This window comes from Poecilia formosa, unplaced genomic scaffold (assembly GCF_000485575.1).
Source record: "Poecilia formosa unplaced genomic scaffold, Poecilia_formosa-5.1.2 Scaffold467, whole genome shotgun sequence".
Taxonomy (NCBI): Eukaryota; Metazoa; Chordata; class Actinopteri; order Cyprinodontiformes; family Poeciliidae; genus Poecilia; species Poecilia formosa.
Window position 1 is genome coordinate 71,806 of NW_006800406.1, and position 17,954 is coordinate 89,759.

At 41.4% G+C, this 17,954-nt stretch overlaps 3 protein-coding genes across 3 annotated transcripts; 2 read left to right on the forward strand and 1 right to left on the reverse strand.

The window, feature by feature from the left end:
• The first annotated feature begins 794 nt into the window (after nt 1–794).
• On the forward strand, nt 795–5,439 carry crybb1 (crystallin, beta B1). The gene is made up of 6 exons (XM_007578099.2): nt 795–905; nt 1,252–1,395; nt 2,325–2,443; nt 2,611–2,743; nt 3,956–4,098; nt 5,058–5,439. The coding sequence occupies exons 2-6, from the start codon at nt 1,273–1,275 to the stop codon at nt 5,233–5,235; spliced, it is 696 nt and encodes a 231-aa protein (XP_007578161.1). The 5' UTR covers nt 795–905; nt 1,252–1,272; the 3' UTR covers nt 5,236–5,439.
• Nucleotides 5,440–6,540: 1,101 nt separating this feature from the next.
• Nucleotides 6,541–14,142, forward strand: acads (acyl-CoA dehydrogenase short chain). Its single transcript, XM_007578100.2, has 10 exons — nt 6,541–6,709; nt 8,165–8,325; nt 9,201–9,350; nt 9,428–9,539; nt 10,081–10,232; nt 10,321–10,491; nt 11,500–11,637; nt 11,847–11,942; nt 13,173–13,229; nt 13,316–14,142. Exons 1-10 carry the CDS (start codon nt 6,682–6,684, stop codon nt 13,466–13,468), a joined length of 1,218 nt encoding a protein of 405 aa, XP_007578162.1. The 5' UTR covers nt 6,541–6,681; the 3' UTR covers nt 13,469–14,142.
• A 2,053-nt stretch (nt 14,143–16,195) lies between these two features.
• Nucleotides 16,196–17,731, reverse strand: cldn5b (claudin 5b). Its single transcript, XM_007578101.2, has one exon. It carries the CDS (start codon nt 17,242–17,244, stop codon nt 16,597–16,599), a length of 648 nt encoding a protein of 215 aa, XP_007578163.1. The 5' UTR covers nt 17,245–17,731; the 3' UTR covers nt 16,196–16,596.
• Nucleotides 17,732–17,954: the final 223 nt, after the last annotated feature.

The window sequence follows — 17,954 nt, forward strand, 5'->3', positions numbered from 1 at the left end:
CTGTGAAAAGTGCCAAACTCCAAGGACCAACACAAAGACAGATAAATAAAACTTTATCCTTAAGGTATTCTTTCAAAAGCCTTTCAAAAGTATAGTTCTGAAACTTGACTGATGTTACTTTAATTGTATGGATTTTTAAAATGTAACAAACAAACTCCTTAAGGTGGTCTCACAAAACAGACAACACACACATCAGTGTAACCCTTCAGAAGAGTAACAGCCAATGCAGCCAAACAAAGGTTCAGTTCAGTTTTAATGGAGGTTGAAACAAACAGTTTACCTTGACTTGGAACTTTGCCCAAGGCACGGTGATGGTTGCTAACCCTATTCTCGCTTAAAACCTTTATTCTGGTTTTAAGCTAGTGAAATGTCTAAAATGTAAACATTATGTAAAAATTCAATTTATTTTTGCATTTTTTCAGTGGGAAGTACTGCATATTTTCAGTATGTTTTGTCTTGTTTTGGCTCGTCAGAGTTAAAGGACGGTGATTTAAAATGCTCTGTCTTTGTTCTCGGGTCCCCAGGCTATTGAATATGGTGCATTGTTGTTAGCCTGTGTAGGTGATTACCTCTTTGTGTCCCCCTGGATCTTTGCATTCCTCGTGTCTACATACAGCTATAGCTCACAGGCCCAGCAGCCCAACCCGGGGTAAAACTGCCTGGGTCAGTGCTTTCCTTTGACAGTGAAATGCTTACAGGCAGGCCAGAGGGGACCGGCAGTGTTTCCAGGCTATGCGATGACCTGCCGCTTTGGCGCAGGCCAACTGTGATGACGCGAGGCTTTCTATTGTGCCGTGAGCCCATACGTTTGGCCTTTGCCAGGGTATAAAAGCTTGGGTCTAGCTCTGACGGAACCAGCACGAGCCAGCCTCCCTCACACGGCACTGCAAGCTGTACTAACGCAGGTAAGGACACACAGACACAGCCATACACAGCCGAGCACCAGAGCTGCACATCCAGAGCCAGGGTCCACTCCCCGTCATCCACAAGCCCCCTACCCCCCCTTCTACCCATTATTTCAGCCAAGGGGAAAGGCCCAAACAGAAGTGTAGCATCCAAATGAGCCAAACATAAACAGCAATAAATCCCCAAAAAGCACATTTCTACCAACATTTCCCTCCAGATGACATTAATGTTTTGGAGCTCTTCCCATTCTTTCACATCAACCTCCGCAATTCTGTTTGTTTACACCTCTATTTTTGATGCCCCCCTCCTCTGCCCCCTCCTCGGCTTCCTGCATCCGATGCACAGACTCTCCTGAAGCCCCTCACCATGTCTCAGACTGCCAAGTCCGCCTCCAGCCAGGGCGCTGATGCCAAGGACAAGGGAGCCCCAGCTCCAGCTGCCACCAGCAAGGCCACCAAGACCGGCGATCCTGGCATGGGATCCTACAGAGTGAGTCACCACTGCAACATCAGTGCACATCAGCTTAGATTTTGTTTGTTCTGTCGGGCCATGAAGAAAGAGTTGAGTGGGATCGTTGAAGGAATCCAGCTGGAGACGATGTAACAGTGGAAAAACAAGCAAGTAAGGAGTGGAAGAAGATGTAGAAACAGTGAGGTGCAAAATTCTCTAGAGATTTTAGATTAATATCATTTTCAAGGGAATAACTTGAGGTTGGAACAGAAATTTTATAAATTTTTCATTTCAGTGTATAAACCTAAAGCTGCAGTATGTAACTTTTGTAAAATATATTTTTTATATTATGTTTGTTCACACTGTCACTATGTTGTGGCAGTATATGAAATAGATAGTCTGAAAAAATCGAGCTCTGCTGCCTCCTCCCAGTAGTAACAACCAATCAGAGCCAGGAAGAGGGTCTCAGTGCTGTCAATCACAAATTTTAACAAATATGTTAAAAACATGTATATTTTATTTTTATAAAAGTTACATACCGTATCTTTCAAGGAAGCTGTTTTATAAGCAGTTTTATGGAAGTTTGTTCCAGATTAGAGGAGCTTTTAGAAGTACAGTTTTACTAAAAGTATAAAATAATTGGCAGAAAAAAATCACAACGATTTATACAGTAGATAAATTCATACCGAGTGTTAAACTTTTTTTTTGAAGTAAATTTTTTTTCAAAAGTATCACTTTTGTTTCTGAAAAAACAGATATTTCCTCCAAAACCCATTATGATAAGTTGTGAAATATATTTTATATCATTTCTAGTTTCAGGCTGTAAAAGCGTGTCTTTAAAAGTGAAACTTTATTCTGACTGGGTTCCAGTTGGATATCACATGAGCAACATCTGTCTGCACGATTAGAGAGGATTAAACTGAGTTTCCTGTAATCCACCCAACACTTCCATCATCCCCTCTGTGCAGATCATGCTGTTCGACCAGGAGAACTTCCAGGGCAGGATGATGGAGGTCCAGAATGAGTGTATGAACGTGTGTGACCGTGGCATGGATAGAGTGCGTAGTATCATCGTGGAGTGCGGCCCGTAAGTTCCCACACAGAGAAGTGATCTGAGCACCTCCGACCTCTGTGTACTTCTCTTCTTCATGTATGTTGCTCTTTTCTGCTGTCCTCCTTCTCCCTTCCTCTGTGTTTATCCTCTGAATCCCCTTGCCCGGTCCCCTCACCCCCCAACCCACCCACCCGCTCTAGCTTCGTTGCCTTTGAGCAGACCAACTTCCGTGGCGAGATGTTCATCCTGGAGAAGGGAGAGTATCCTCGCTGGGATACCTGGAGCAACTCCTACCGCAGCGACTGCCTCATGTCCCTCAGGCCCATCCGCATGGTACTGTCAACACTCAAACTTAAAGGGGCGGTGTTATATCAACTGTTACTCCCTCATGAAAAACATACCTGGAGTGTTGCCTGGGTGGACCTAGCACTACCTCCGAGGTGCAGCTTCTCCTCTGAGCTGCAGCTTCAAAGTTTCTGCCACTCACCCACAGCTCCTTCAGACTAGCCAGAAGCAATTAGCAAACTGCACACCTGCTAAGTTCATTACAGGAGCTATCTCTCAGTGCAACGCTGGTAAAAATGTTGTGAAAGGGTTAATAGAGGAGCCATGTTGTGATGACTTCCTGAAGGTGGAGCTTTAGAAAGAGCAGGAGCTTCTTAAAGAGACAGAGGCCCAATTTCAACATGCTAAATTACAAAGTCAAATTTTTATGATGTCAAATTTGATGTCAAATTTTATAACAACTGAAGACAAGATAGTTACTTTATTGTCCACTATGTACCTGAAAAATACATAATACTCCACCTTTAATAAAAACATATGTCAGATGGGAGTATAATCAAGACTATTAAAAATGAAAATTTAAATGTCAATACTTTCTGTTACCATCCAGGCCATTGGTTGGTAACAGCCATTGAAGCCATATTTCATATGCAGTGAAAGGTGAAAAACCTTCAGTATAGAAAGGATTTCTACGTCCATTGATGTCTTGGTGTGGTGGAAAGTGAAAAGGTTCAACCAGGCTATGCTGAGCCAAACAAAGCTCAGCTTTCAATGTCTCTTTTTATAGAGCAGAACTGTGACCACATCAAAGCGGCTGGACAAAGGCTGGACTTTCAGCGTTTTTATTTAGGCTAAATTTAAATAGTACATGACAGGATATGTCCCTGTTCACCAAACTCTGTTTACTGCTGTTTGAAGGAAGTAAAGCCTAAACCAGATAAAAGCTTAATGTTAATGATCACATCTTTTTGTTTTTAGAAGAAGAAAACAACTTGTCATTCTCCAGATTTGCATTGTCAGCCTATTTGGTTCATTTTAAACTCAAACTATTTCTGACACATGTACATTGTTATCTAAAAATAGCAACTACAGTAAAGATGGTCTGTATTGAGGAAACTCAGTGAGCTTTAGTTCCAGTCCCTGAGGGCTAAAACTAGAACAACACTGCCCTCTGTAGAGTCACTGACAACACTGACACAAAGTCAGGAGTAAATGCCAGGAATAAAATCTCTCTCTGTGTTTTGGTTTTCCTCTCTGCAGGACAGCTTGGAGCACAAGATCTGCCTGTTTGAGCTCTCCGACTTCAAGGGCAACAAGATGGAGATTCAGGAGGATGATGTGCCCACCCTCTGGGCGCACGGTTTCTGCGACAGAGTGGGCAGCGTGAGGGTGCCAGGAGGAGCGTGAGTGGACACACATTTGGTCAGGCAGATAGTTATTGATAGCTCCTTGGGGAGCGTTTGAATATCCTTCTGACCCTGTTAACCCCTTTAAGGGAACCCTAAAGCTCTAGCTTCAACCAGAACCTCCTTAAAGCCATCACATGTATTTCTTAGACTTATTTGAAGTCCAAGGAGTTTTTTTTTTTTTTTTAGGATTCTACAAGAATCTGTTTGGGAGACCTTTTCAAACCCAACAAAACCAACCTCTTGGAAAGTTAAATATTGCTAACATTACTAATCTGACCCTTGATGAACAGCTGTGCTCCAAAAAGTTTAGTTAATTTATCACCACAACTCAGGACAGCGAATTTTACCTGCTATAAATACCTAAACCATTCCCTCGAAAACTGCAAAGGTTTAAAAGAGACTCATAATCTATTGATTGACCTGCATAATGTTCTGAGATGCATCGCCCCTAAAATATGGGTGAAGTGTCCACTGTAATGTCACCAAGGACACCAGTCACAATGTACTATATTATGAAGTCCCAAAATAGACCTGTTTGCAAAACAGAGGACCTAACAACTTTTCTGCAGGAAATATAACTTGGTAATTTCTTTAAATGCAACTCTGTACTTCTAGGCTCCACTAATGACCAACAAGGCCAAATAAAGCATCTCTTTTTAATGATAGACAACAACATTCCTTAGAACCTTGTTTCCTGAACTCTGTATTGACTACAACCATGACCACTGACCTTTCTGTGAATCCTGCACAAGATCATAAATGAGATCAAATAGCTCCAGTTGACGTTGTAAAATCATTGTCAGAGACTCACAGAGATTAAAAAGATCTATTTGGGAAGCATTAGGATATGAGAACTTATTACAAGACCTCTGGAACCTCATTGTCTCCTGCAATTAGAAGCTAAGTACTCAGGGACGCACATAACACTCCCTCCCTCTCCATGTGTCTCTCAGCTGGGTGGGTTACCAGTACCCTGGATACAGAGGCTACCAGTACCTGTTTGAGTGCGGTGACTACAGACACTACAACGACTTCTGCGCCTTCCAGCCCCAGATCCAGTCCATGCGACGCATCAGGGACATGCAGTTCCACCAGAGAGGATGCTTCACCTTCACCACCGCCAGCAAGTGAAACACACCTGCTTGACCGCCTGGTGCTGCTGTAGCTCTCTCAGCTTTTTATCTCTCCAAGCTTCTTCTTTCTCCAATTCTCTGGTCCTTTCCTTGACCTCTGACAGCGTTGCTCCATCCCAAAGGAAAAAGAGATCGAGAGCAATACACTGGACATCATTAAGTGACTTTTTATGGTGCTAAAAAATAAACGTGAAAAACTTGATCCCTTTACGACTGGATAAGCTTTATTTATTTTACAAAAAGTGGTATGTTTTGTGTTTAAACTGTGATATAACTCATTTGTTTATATCTTTCAATTTCTGCCTTGGCATCTGAATCAAACATTAGGGTGGGTCTTGTTGTCTTGCAGTGTCAAGGCAAATAAAATATCGATCCTCTTGACCTTACAGAATTAATCACACGATGCACTTTATGTGGTTGAGGCAAACTGAACATGACAATTATACAGAGATGAATAGAAGAATAGAGGGATAAAATGACTCAGTTTGAAATGTATTCACTCCTGATTTATCATTGAACAAGTCAGAATTTTTACAGCAGCATGTTTTAATTAATTCCAAAGGATTCATTTATTACATTTTTCCTAATATAATTATTTTTGTATTTCTCATAAAAATAAGACAAAGCAAACTACATCAAGCACCAGAGACAAGTTGCATTGGTAACAACGCACAATGGAAAGTTTGAAATTTGCTTTGAATTTTAGGCATCAACTTCATATCTTGATGTATTACATTTATGTACAGTGCAGTGAAAAACATGCCCTTACGAATTTTTTTTTGAGCCGACCTTTTTTCTAATTGTCACTTCAGTGCTTTAAAGTCATTAAAGAAAATGAATGTCAGATTGAGATAATCTGAACAAAAACAAAAATCAGCCTTGAAATGATAACTTCATTTCTTCAGCTATGAAAATCAACCTGCAAGACAAAATCTAATTAAGATTTTGCCCCTGTACAGATAATTTAAAAAGAAATAATCAATTTATTCCGGTTTATGAAAGAGATGAGTTGACTGTATCCCTACTTTTACCCTTGAAAACTCCGAAATGCTGCAGATTGATTGGCGTAAATTTTTTTCTTTGCTTTTCTAGTGAGGTTTGTTGTTTACGAGGTACAGTGAATCCAGCAATACGTCACGTGGTCCACATGTTTCCTCTGTCCTCTTTAGGTGTGCTCGTAAATTATATAAACACGACTTTTAATGTAAGCTTTAACAGGTCATCCTAAATAATAAGAGATGAATAGGATAAGCAATTTTTGTTTTTTACATAGAATTTTTTTAAATTTGACATTTTAAGATTTTTATATGAATCGCACCATGTCAACTCATTCAGCGAATGATGCTCTTCCAACCTAATACAGTAATGACAATCACTATAAAACCTGAAGGCAACACATCACTTCATAAACTTTCAGTTGGGATTGTACCGTGAGGAAGGTACTATGTCGGCACTTTTTAAAGCTAGAAAAGGTGAGTTTCTAAGGACAAAGCCAAAAGAAGACCAATGGAAAACATTCAAACAAGCTAGAGAATCATGTTAGAGACGGGTTAGTTAAGTGAGAGCTATTTAACAGTATCATGGTTAAAAGCACGAACAGCTGTGTGCTAGCATCTTGGATTACTTGACATATGTAACGTGTGTAGTTTAACCCCAGTGGAAAACAAACCTGGGTGATTTTTCTCTCTTCTCCCCGCTGGAATTGGAAGCAAGTAGCGCGTTATGTATCTGTGTTTTCAGTTAGCTCGTTGGCTAAGTACGGTTTCAGTTTACCTGTAAAAATCCAAAACTGCTTCCGCTCCCGACTTGGTTACACAGAGGAAATCAGAGCAACCGGTGCTGCCGTTTAAATGTTGCATTCAGGGGGTCATTAATTTGATGAAGGTTACTGATGGTGGGAATGACCTTTCACCTAAATAAGCAAACGATAGCTAGGTAGCTAGCGGTGCGTTTAAAGACCCTGCTGCTGGTCAGTGCGGACTTCTCAGCAGTGTATTGTGATACATTAATAATACTTTAATTTATGCAGCCTAGTTGACCATAGTTTGATTATCTTTAACTATGTCAGTGGCGAAAAGGGTCAAAATAAGCCTTCCTAATTTATTTGTGTACATGTTAGGGAGCGGCAGCAGCGCGGGTGGAAGAGCAGGTGGCCCCGGAGGTTACGAGTTCGACTCCCGCTCGTTCGCGAAGATTTTAAGGAGGGCTTTGTCAGGGCATCCGGGGCAAAAATCTGTCAAATCATTGTGTGGGAGAGGCAGTTAAAATATAACTTAGCCATAAAAACAGGACATGATACATTCCAAAAATGCTATTAAAACAGGCGGTGGACAGTCAAAGTAGATAAAATGCATCAGCCCCTTCGTTTTTAATCTGGTATTTGAACTGAAATATATTCCGGCCCCTGCCAAAATCAGAAATCATGGAGCTGAGATTTTTGGCCCATTTTTGTGGTATTTATTTAGATAAGAGAACGTGATTATAAGAAGTACTTAAAAATTCATCACTCAGTCTACAGACACAGCCCCACCACTCAAATGCTGTTCTAAACAAAATCCCACATTATCAAATAGATCACTTCATTATATTACAGAATACAATTCACTTCTAAATGCCTTTAATTTATACTTTTAGATATATTCATATTTATTGTTAATCTCATGGAGCCAACAGTGGAGGAAAAAAGTTTGCTTCAGTTTCTGATGTAGGCAGTAAATTAATTTTACATCCTGGTTTTATGAAATGTGTGTTTTTTATAAAGCAAACCAATACTTTGCTGCATTTCCTCTGGTTTTTTAATATCTCTTTTTTTGTTGTTAATTTAGTTATCAACTTTAAGCAAAAGCATCAGCCCTCTGTGTTGATCCCTGTCCGTGTTCCTCTGTCCCTCAGTTCTAGCNCCCTGTCCGTGTTCCTCTGTCCCTCAGTTCTAGCTGTCTGTCTCCATGGCAGCCGCAGTCTGTCCCAGCTGGCTGAGCTGCCAGAGACGCATCAGTTACTGAGGCAGACCTGCAGAGACTTCGCAGACAGAGAACTGGCCCCCATCGCTGCCATGCTCGATAAGGAGCATGTTTACCCTGCTAAACAGGTACTATCACACACACAAAAACACACACACCTGCACAACAAGAGGATTTGTTAATGATTGATTATATGTAAACTTTAGTTCAAGTAAAAAATGAAGATATGATTCAACAGAAAAATGGTAGTAAATGTTTTTACTGTTTTAACATGAGTCTCGCACATTAAAGAAAGTATGACCGACGGCTCAGTGTCTGTTCCTGTCTTGTTTTTAGAGGAGTGCTGATAAAATGTTTTCACTTCCAATACGATACCGATGTTGCACCTTTGAGTACTGGCCGACATCGACACGATACGATATCAGGATGAACCATCCATACTTTTACTTGTTTTGTACTGATGAATGTTAGAAAAGGGTTGATTTAAATTGCTAGTTCCACTGGCAGATGACTTCATTTATAACAAAACACTTTCCCCATGTTATAAGTGAAATAATCTGCCAGTGGAACTATAGTATTAGAATTATTAACTTTGAACAAGCTCATATTTTGCTGAAGTAAAAAGTTGCTCATGAATACGTTAGTTTTGTCTTATTTCAAGTGTGAAATAAGATGTTGAAGAAGAGGAATAATTATGTTAATGGTTCACAATTATGTTATTTGGCATGTTTTTATCAAAATAAAATAGAAACAATATAAATACTTGGTAAGATTTTGTGTTGCCATGATTTTATTGAAACCTTATTAAAATTCACAGGTGAATAATGTCTGACATCAAAATGAATTTTAACTGCGACAAAACCAAAGGAAATTGTTGGGAGTCAAATGGTTTTTCATCATGCTCTAGGAATTTGTGTCTAAACTGATCTTTTGTTTTGCATAGAAAGTATCATGACCTGTGTAGAAAGAAAGAATGACGGCGGCCATTGTTGTGCTTGTTCAGATAAAGGAGCTGGGGACGATGGGTGTGATGGCCATGGAGGTGCCGGAGGAGCTGGGTGGAGCGGGGATGGACTACCTGGCTTACAGCCTGGCTGTGGAGGAAATCAGCCGAGGCTGCGCCAGCACGGGCGTGGTGGTCTCCGTTAACAACGTAGGAGCAGCCAATCAGCATGGAGGAGCGAGGCAGACTGCATCGGTCTAATGCTGGGACTGTTTTGTGATTCTCAGTCTCTGTACATCGGGCCCATCCTGAAGTTTGGCACAGAGGAACAGAAGAAGCAGTGGATCAGCCCGTTCACTGCTGGAGACAAGGTGGGGTGCTTCGCCCTCAGCGAGCCAGGTAACCATAGCTACCATTTGTAAAACTGTTTTAACAGGGCATCCATGAAACTGAGCAGAACACACAGATGCATGTTTTTCTGTAAGCTAGCCCGCACGATTATTATTTGATTAATTGCTTACTGCTTGAGCAAAAGTCTTCAGCCAGAGGCCTTTCCGGATTTGTTGCAAGACTGTCTGCTACTGGAAATCCTTCCTGTCCACAGCAACTCTTTGAAGACTGTTGAATTATGAGTTATGACAAGATTTAATTTCTCTTGGAGATAAATAATGTTGCTTTTTATTGAATGGAAATCATTGGTGTACTTAGTCTTTCACACCCCGGTCATGGTTGCTTATCTGTTTAATAAAAACAGACCCTAGAATGTGTTAGGATTGGACTGAAATAGCTTGAGAATTTCTTTTTTTTGACCTGATTATTACTAGCTTGTCCTGAAGCTTAAAACCACAGTGTACGTCTGTTTTCCACAACTGCCTGTTCTTTGTTCCAGCAGTCATTCAATAGTAAAGCAGTTATCTAACGGTGTGAACCTAAACGTCAGGAAACGGGAGCGATGCGGGTGCTGCCTCCACCACGGCCCATCAGGAGGGAGAGGAGTGGCTGCTGAACGGAACCAAAGCCTGGATCACCAACAGCTGGGACGCCTCGGCCACGGTCGTGTTCGCCACCACGGACAAGAAGCTCAAACACAAGGCACGGCAGTGAGACACGGCGTTTCTGTCTGCAGAGAGAAAGCAGCGCCCTCTAACTAGCCTTTCCTCCCCTCCATCTGTGTCTGCAGGGAATCAGTGCCTTCCTGATCCCCATGCCGTACCCTGGACTCTCTCTGGGAAAAAAGGAGGACAAGCTGGGCATCAGGGCCTCGTCCACCGCAAACATCATCCTGGAGGACTGCAGGATCCCACTGAACAACATGCTGGGGCCCCGCGGCGCCGGATTCAAAATCGCTATGGTATTCTAATGCTTCATTACCACTCCAGTCATAAATCTTTACATTCAGCCCCTCCTGCTGCTCACTGGCTGGATATCCTGCTGGACATCCACTGTTACTGATTTGAGTTACAATTATAAAGAGCAGCAGGTCACACTAACAGGAGTCAAACAGGAATGAAATGATTTATAGATAATTGAAATAATCTTTAACAAATTTATTCAGCGATTAATCGTCAACTAGACTGTACAGATTAAAAAAAAGTTTGCTGAGAGAACATATTCAGAGCAGTATTTAAGTCAGAACTGTACAAAAATTAAACATTTTGCAAGGAAAAAAAAATGTCTGAAAATCTATTCTACCCAGAATTCCTCAAGTGAAAGTTTTAGCTTCCCCTGACTCAAATGTTCATCTTAAGCATGTTTTCCTGTCTAATTACTCATCAATTAATCAAAAAAATATAAAAAAAATCGGCAGATCAGCCCCACATTATATTGATAAATCCAGCAGAAAGGCTTGAGATTTTCATATTGATGTTGGAAGCAGTTTTTAGCTGCAGATACTTTCTTTACTACAAATGATCAAGTGTTCACTAAATGAATGCAGCTGCTGTATTTTAGGCAAAAAATGTTTGATTTCTTATTTAAAAAAGGAAAATGTATTTATTTCCATGCATTTCTAATATTACAATATTCAGTGAAAAATCTGCAGAATGTGACTATTTGTTTTTTAGTCTATTCATCATCAGAATAATGTTTAGATTAATCGATGACTAAAATAATTGTTTTTTGCAGCCCTAATAATAATAATAATAATAATAATAATAATAAAAGTCCCATAGCCATAGTTGTGATGGTGACATTTTGTGATTGTTTTATTTAATGTGTTTATTATGCAGTTAATAAAGTTCATAACAGTAGTCCACTCCACGTTTTTCCTTTTTATTTTCAACACAAAGTTTTGCATATTTAGGTGCAAATAATGATGTTTACGTCTGACTAAGTTGGATGACGGTTGTGCGTCCCTCAGCAAACCCTGGACAGTGGGCGGATCGGCATCGCGGCCCAGGCTCTCGGCATCGCTCAGGCGTCTCTGGACTGCGCCGCCGACTACGCACACAAGAGGACGGCCTTCGGAGCGCCCATTGGCAAGCTGCAGGCCATCCAGGCAAGACCAGCCGCTCTCAGACAGGCCCGCATGCTACAGAGCTAGAGCCAGTTTTAGTCCAATTCATTTCAGTTTAGTGTGTTACCGGGTAAAAATGGATGTCTGTGAAAACAGAAGTTCAGTTTAGGAGTTTATAAACAGTTTCTTAATTCCAGGTTGCAAGTCCCTCAGACTGAACTCTTTTGTTTTTCTCCGTCGACCTGATCCAGTTTAAACTGGCTGACATGGCTGTGGCCATAGAGAGCGCCCGCCTGCTCACCTGGAAAGCTTCACTCCTCCGAGATGCAAAGAAAGTCTTCACCAAGGTAAACCGTGTCCCTCTGCACAACGTCTGGAACACACTCAATATTTCAATCTGACCTCATCCAGACATTTCCTCATTATTTATTGTCCTTTGCTCTCATGTCATAAAGTTGAACTCCTAAAGAGTTTAGAAGCAGAAATAACTCGCCTGCATTAGGACACAGATGAATCATGTTGTAGGTTTCTTCACTTCACTCAGTTTGCTACATTAAAGATATCCAGGACTTTACAGGACAAATGGATTCAATTAATCTACAGAATCAGTCCAGTTCTGATCATTATAACAGGTTAAAACTCTGTTTCATACGTAATCATTTGATAATGTGGTAATATTCACTTTATTACACAAACTGATAAAAAGTTTCTATCTGACAAAACATTTGCAACAGTCACTTATACTAAGTATGCATGTGGTGACAGTGGAAAGGAATAACTCATTTTAATTGAAACCTGTATGGCCTACTAACAAAATAAGCTACATTTTCTATTCAAAAGCCCTTTTTCCTGCTAAAGTATTGAATAAATACAACAACAAAGGCAAAGATATGTAGGGTTTTTATTTTGTTGTTCAACCATCAGATTGGTGCAAAATGCGATTATGTGTTTGGGACGTCTGTGCGGCTGCAACATGTTTAGCATTCAGATGCTTTTTTAGACCTGAATAGCTTTGTTGATATGCTAACTATTTTTATCACAACTTGTGTTTACCAGCATCCAAGCAAATCATTTTTAAAGCAAAAATTGACTCACTGTGGGCCAAGAGAAGCAGCTTTTCATCTGTTACTTTGCTATTTCAACTGATGATGTCGGATTTATGTTAAATTTAAGGGACGTACCAGAAACGCACAAAGACAAAGGTTCCGGCCAGAACCTTTCTATGTTTTTAAAATGATAAATAAATAAATTTCAACAAGTTTAAAATTGATGTAACTGATTAAAAAAAATTTACATCTTAAAGTTCTGGTTAAAAAACACAATGAAAGAAATCCACAAACATATGGGATCAAATTTATATTTCTTTACTTTGGGGATTAGTTTATTTAATATAGTTCTTGTGTCTTGTTTTGTGTTTAAAAAAAATAAATAAATATAATGGTAAAAAAAACAAACCAAAATAAAAAAACCCACACATTCAGTGATCAAACCAGTTCAGGCCACAGGAACCAAATAAAAAGTTGACCTTTGTTACAGCTCTGAGTGACGGACATTTCTTTGTCTGTGTTTTCCCGCAGGAAGCAGCCATGGCCAAACTGGCGGCGTCTGAAGCTGCCACTTTCTGCTCCCATCAGGTAAGGAAACGGCAAACGGAGGACTGGAGCAGAACCGAAGCGTTGGTTGGTGTAAAACCTTGTTCTGTTTCTGTGTTGTGACTCAGGCCATCCAGATCCTGGGCGGGATGGGCTATGTGACGGACATGCCCGCCGAGAGGCACTACCGCGACGCCCGCATCACGGAGATCTACGAGGGCACCAGCGAGATCCAGAGGCTGGTCATCGCCGGTCAGATCCTGAAGGAATACCAGTCATAGGAGCCCTTCTGCACTAAATGGACACTTTATCCCGGATGAAATGCAGTTTTCTAGGTTTTTTTTTTTTTTTTGTTTGTTTGTTTTTTCCCCAATGGTAAAGGCCTTTTTGTTGATGTTAACTGAGACTTGAAGAGAAGATTCAAGTGGTTTTAAACCAGCAAGATATTCTGGCATTGATCGAAACACACTGGAAATGAAATAAGAGCTTAACTGGCCAGTTCTTAAAATATTTAAAATCAGGGCATCTTTTCTCCAAATCTCATATTTTAAGTGTAGAGGTTTCTGGTTTTATGTTCACGTTCCCAGAATCCTTTTTTCTTTATTATTTTTTTTTTTCACTGCTCATCATGTGCCATTCAGAGGTCGGACCACCAGGGGGCGACAGAGAGCCTTCGTTCGTCTTGACCCATTTCTGCATCGTAACATCAGGAGCGGTTGTGTAATAGGAACACTGTGATCACACTTGCAGATCATCAGAATGTTTAGTTCTCCGCTGCGTTAAAGACGCTCTAATTGAAACAGTTTTGATTCATTATCTGAAGGTGTGTGTGACACACCGTGTGTTTGCCTCACATGCCTTTCAGCGCTCAGCATGTACATATTTGATTGTAATTTATTATGTGCAGGTGTTAATAAAAAAACGCAGCGGTTTGAGCTTGGAACGATGGTGGGAAGAAGCAGCTCCAGTCTGTGTGTGTGTGTGTGTGTGTGGGCGCTAACTGCCGCCTACTTTGTTGTCCCCTGTGTGTGTGTGTGCGTGTGTGCGTTTACTCCTTTCCTCTCCGTTACTCCATGTGAAGGCTCTGACTGCTGATCTAGGCCAAGATTCCGGATGCTGGAATGGCTCCCTTCTGATTGTGCTGACGATAGGGAGCATTGTTCGCTGCAGTTGCGCCACTCGTTTACCGCATGTGAAAAGCCAACCTGATTACCCAAACCTCAGTTTAATAGTCCTATTTATTTCCCTTATTCCACATACAAACAGGAGCTTTTACAAAGCACTTATGGGGGCCAAGTTCCTGAAGGTTTCCTCTAGCTAACAGGGTGTGGTAGGGGATTTTGTTTAGGTCTTCACACATGTTATCCCAAGAACTTCATCTTTGAAGTTGAAACTTCAAATGTATGTGTGTGTGTGTGTATATATATATACATGTATGTATGTATGTATGTGTGTGTGTGTATGGTTTGGTATATAACTTGATAAGTCAATAATACGTGTGCAGACTCTTAAAGTGACTTTTTGCTGAAGTGACTTTTGATCCGTTATTAGTTCAGTCAGTGTAACAGGCTGCTGAAAGCCTCCGTTTGACATGTAAGACGTATGAAAGACTCTTAGATTTGCAGTTTGACAGACTTTGTGTGATGTTCCCAGGACATACACAACACAATGAAATATGAAAAGGACAGAAAAAATGAAGAAGATATAAACATTTTATTCTCATTGCATTTGGATGTTGAGTTCAGCTTAAACTCAGTTTGGAGCAGTTAGTTGGACAATGTTAGGTTCTGGAACCTCTTCTAAATAAAAATTTAAATTGGTTGGCGTTGAAGTAGCTTTTTCTTGTCGAGCATGTTTGAAAAAAAATTCTTGAATCTTCCATGGCAACCATTCAGGTGAGCCTAAATGCCTACTCGTTTAAATAGCTGCATATTTGCACGAAGCTCCTCCTTGGAGCTGCAGTCTCCAGCTGAGTCTCGCCACTCAGCTCCTTCAGACTAGCCAGCAGCCATTAGCAAACACCTGGTGGAAGTGGTGGAACACTGAGTTTGTCAAACAAACTTCCACTCAGCTCAATGCTCTAAAAGGATGGTTGTAAACGGCCTGATGGAGGAGCCATGTTATGACTTGCTGAAGGAAGAGTGTTGGAAGGAGCTGGAGCTTCTTAAAGAGACAGATGCCCAATTTTAAGGCAATAAATTACAAAGTCAAACTTCTTTTAAGTCACGTTTAATATACACCATTTTTGTAACAACTGAAGGTCACAGAGTTGTGCTATAAAATGGCTCTATGTGTCTGGAAAAAAAACATATTACACTTTTAAAGTTAAAATGTTATCAGTACTGAACAGGAAAATAAATTATACTTAAAATGATCTGATTAAAATGAACATAGTCATAATTGCTTTACATAAGTAAAATCCAAAAGATTTTTAATAAATGGTTGCCATGGAGGAGGGTGCTACACTGGACTCCATTAAGTTAACGTTCTGGGCGTGGTGACCAGATAATCTTTAGTCAGTCTTCTTATTTATTTATTTTTTTTCCATTTTTCAATTTCTACCTTTAAAAGTTTTAAAGACTTTGACAGTAGAGATGGCTCTCAGTATTTACTTTCTTTTCCAGTTGAAGCCATTCCCTTTAAATCGATGCACATCTGCCTTTCTGCCATGTTTCTTTTCCGTCCTCAAGAGGTTCTAACAGAAATGTGCCCATCCCAAATTATATTTGCATATTACAACTAATTCAACGTTCATAGACACTCTGATTATCGTAAAAAGTATTTTTTTTTCCCACAAAGGCTCAATTTGTATGCATAAGATAATCCCTGGTGAATTTAACTCTCCACTAAATAAATGCAGTGAGTTTAAAGATAAGATTTTAGTTTCTGAGTTGAAGTCTTGTCACCATGTTCATCAGAGGAGAGCCCTGCATGTGTCCCATTAGCCTTCCGTGAGTATAATTCATATTTCTGACTTAATTTCTTTTTCTAAAGAAAAACAAAAATACTTCAAATATCATGAGACTCTTTATGTAAAAAAAAAAAAAAGGAAATGCAGTACATTTTGCTGTAGTGTTTATAAGAAAAAGAAATCTGTACAAAAATGACAAAAACAGTAGAAAACTCAACCACAACACCTGCTCGGTTTTACAGTCAGTGACTGGATCGGAACCTCACCACATCCCAGCCCTTAGTTATAATCTGGTTCTGATTGTCCTCAGAGTTCAGGCTCCTGGCCGTGCTGACCCGCTACGAACCGCCTCAGTAATTTACGTTCATTTCAACAACACTCATATTTTTACAGGCTTTTCTCCTGCGAACTTCTGAGCTCCGGGTCAGCGAACCGTCCGAAACTGGACGGACTTCTGCCCAACTAAAAGTCCCCTAAACAAAACGTGCTCCAGTGGGTTTACACGTAGTGCTTCTTGTCAAACTCGCCGCTGGCCGTGATGGTTTTGGTGGGAGCCAGTTTGATGGGGAAGGGGCTTCTGGCTCCCCGGGAGAAGGAGCAGCAGAGCAGCGTGCCGCCGGACAGCAGCAGCGCGGCGGCGGCCCAGCCGATGTAGATGGACGCCCCGATCTCCCTCTTCTGAGCGGGGGGGACCTTCGGGTTGTGGAAGTCCGTGATGATGTTGTTGGCCATCCAGCAGAGGGGAACCAGCACGAAGAGCCCGCAGAGGATGTAGATGACCCCGCCGGCGTACACCACCCTCCTCTTCACCGTCTCGTCCTTGAGGCAGTTGGTGCACTGCGCCCCGGCCACCGTCACCGTCAGCCCCACGACCCCCAGCACGGCCGAGATGACCGTGAGGGCGCGGGCCGTCTGCAGGTCCTGCGCCAGCGCCAGCACCGAGTCGTGGATCTTGCACTGCATGTGTCCGGTGCTCTGCACCACGCAGGACATCCACAGCCCTTCCCAGATGGTCTGCGCCACCACGATGTTGCCCTCGATGAAGGCGTTCACCTTCCAGGTGGGCAGCCCGCAGGCGATCATCACCAGCAGCCAGCCGGCGACGGACAGGATCATCCCCAGGACCTCCAGGCAGGCGGCGAACATGGTTCTGGTTCTGTCGGTTCTGCTGGGTCCCTGAGACGTGACGCGTGCTGCGCTCCTTTCTGATCACAGCTGGTCGGAGAAGTTCTGCTCAACCTTTTATTCAGCTTTGGATCAGAAACACACTCACACGCGCGCGCGCGCACGCACTCACACACAATGACAAAACAGTAAAACTTTGGGCCAATCAGCAACAGAGGCATCTTTGCGTCAGCTAATGAGGAGGATGAGGAGGGCACGTGCTCATGTTGACGTGGGAGAATGTTTACAGTTCAGAGGTGGTGCCCCCTGACCGCCCCACCCTGACCGCCCCACCCTGACCCCCCATGAGACCAGAGAGCTTCCCGCTGTAAGAGGGACGAAATGTGGCTTTAGATTTCTATAGAAGATCAGGGCCACTAAAAAAAGTATTTTGACTTTATTCTCAGAATTCTGATATCTTTTTCTGAAATTCTGACTTTTTTCTTGTAACTCTGATCTTGTCCCCTGGAATTCTAACCCTGAGAGAGACACTTCACCCATTATTAATAATAATAATTATTAATAAATAATTACTACTACTAATAATAGTGATTATTATTAGTAATTTTGCTATTAAGAGTTTTTATAAAGAACTGCTGGATGTTGAAGTGTTTTCCTGCTGTCTTCTTTTCTAACCTACATAAAGAGCAAGCCAAGCAGCAAAACAGAGCAGTTGTTTTTTTTTTGTTTTT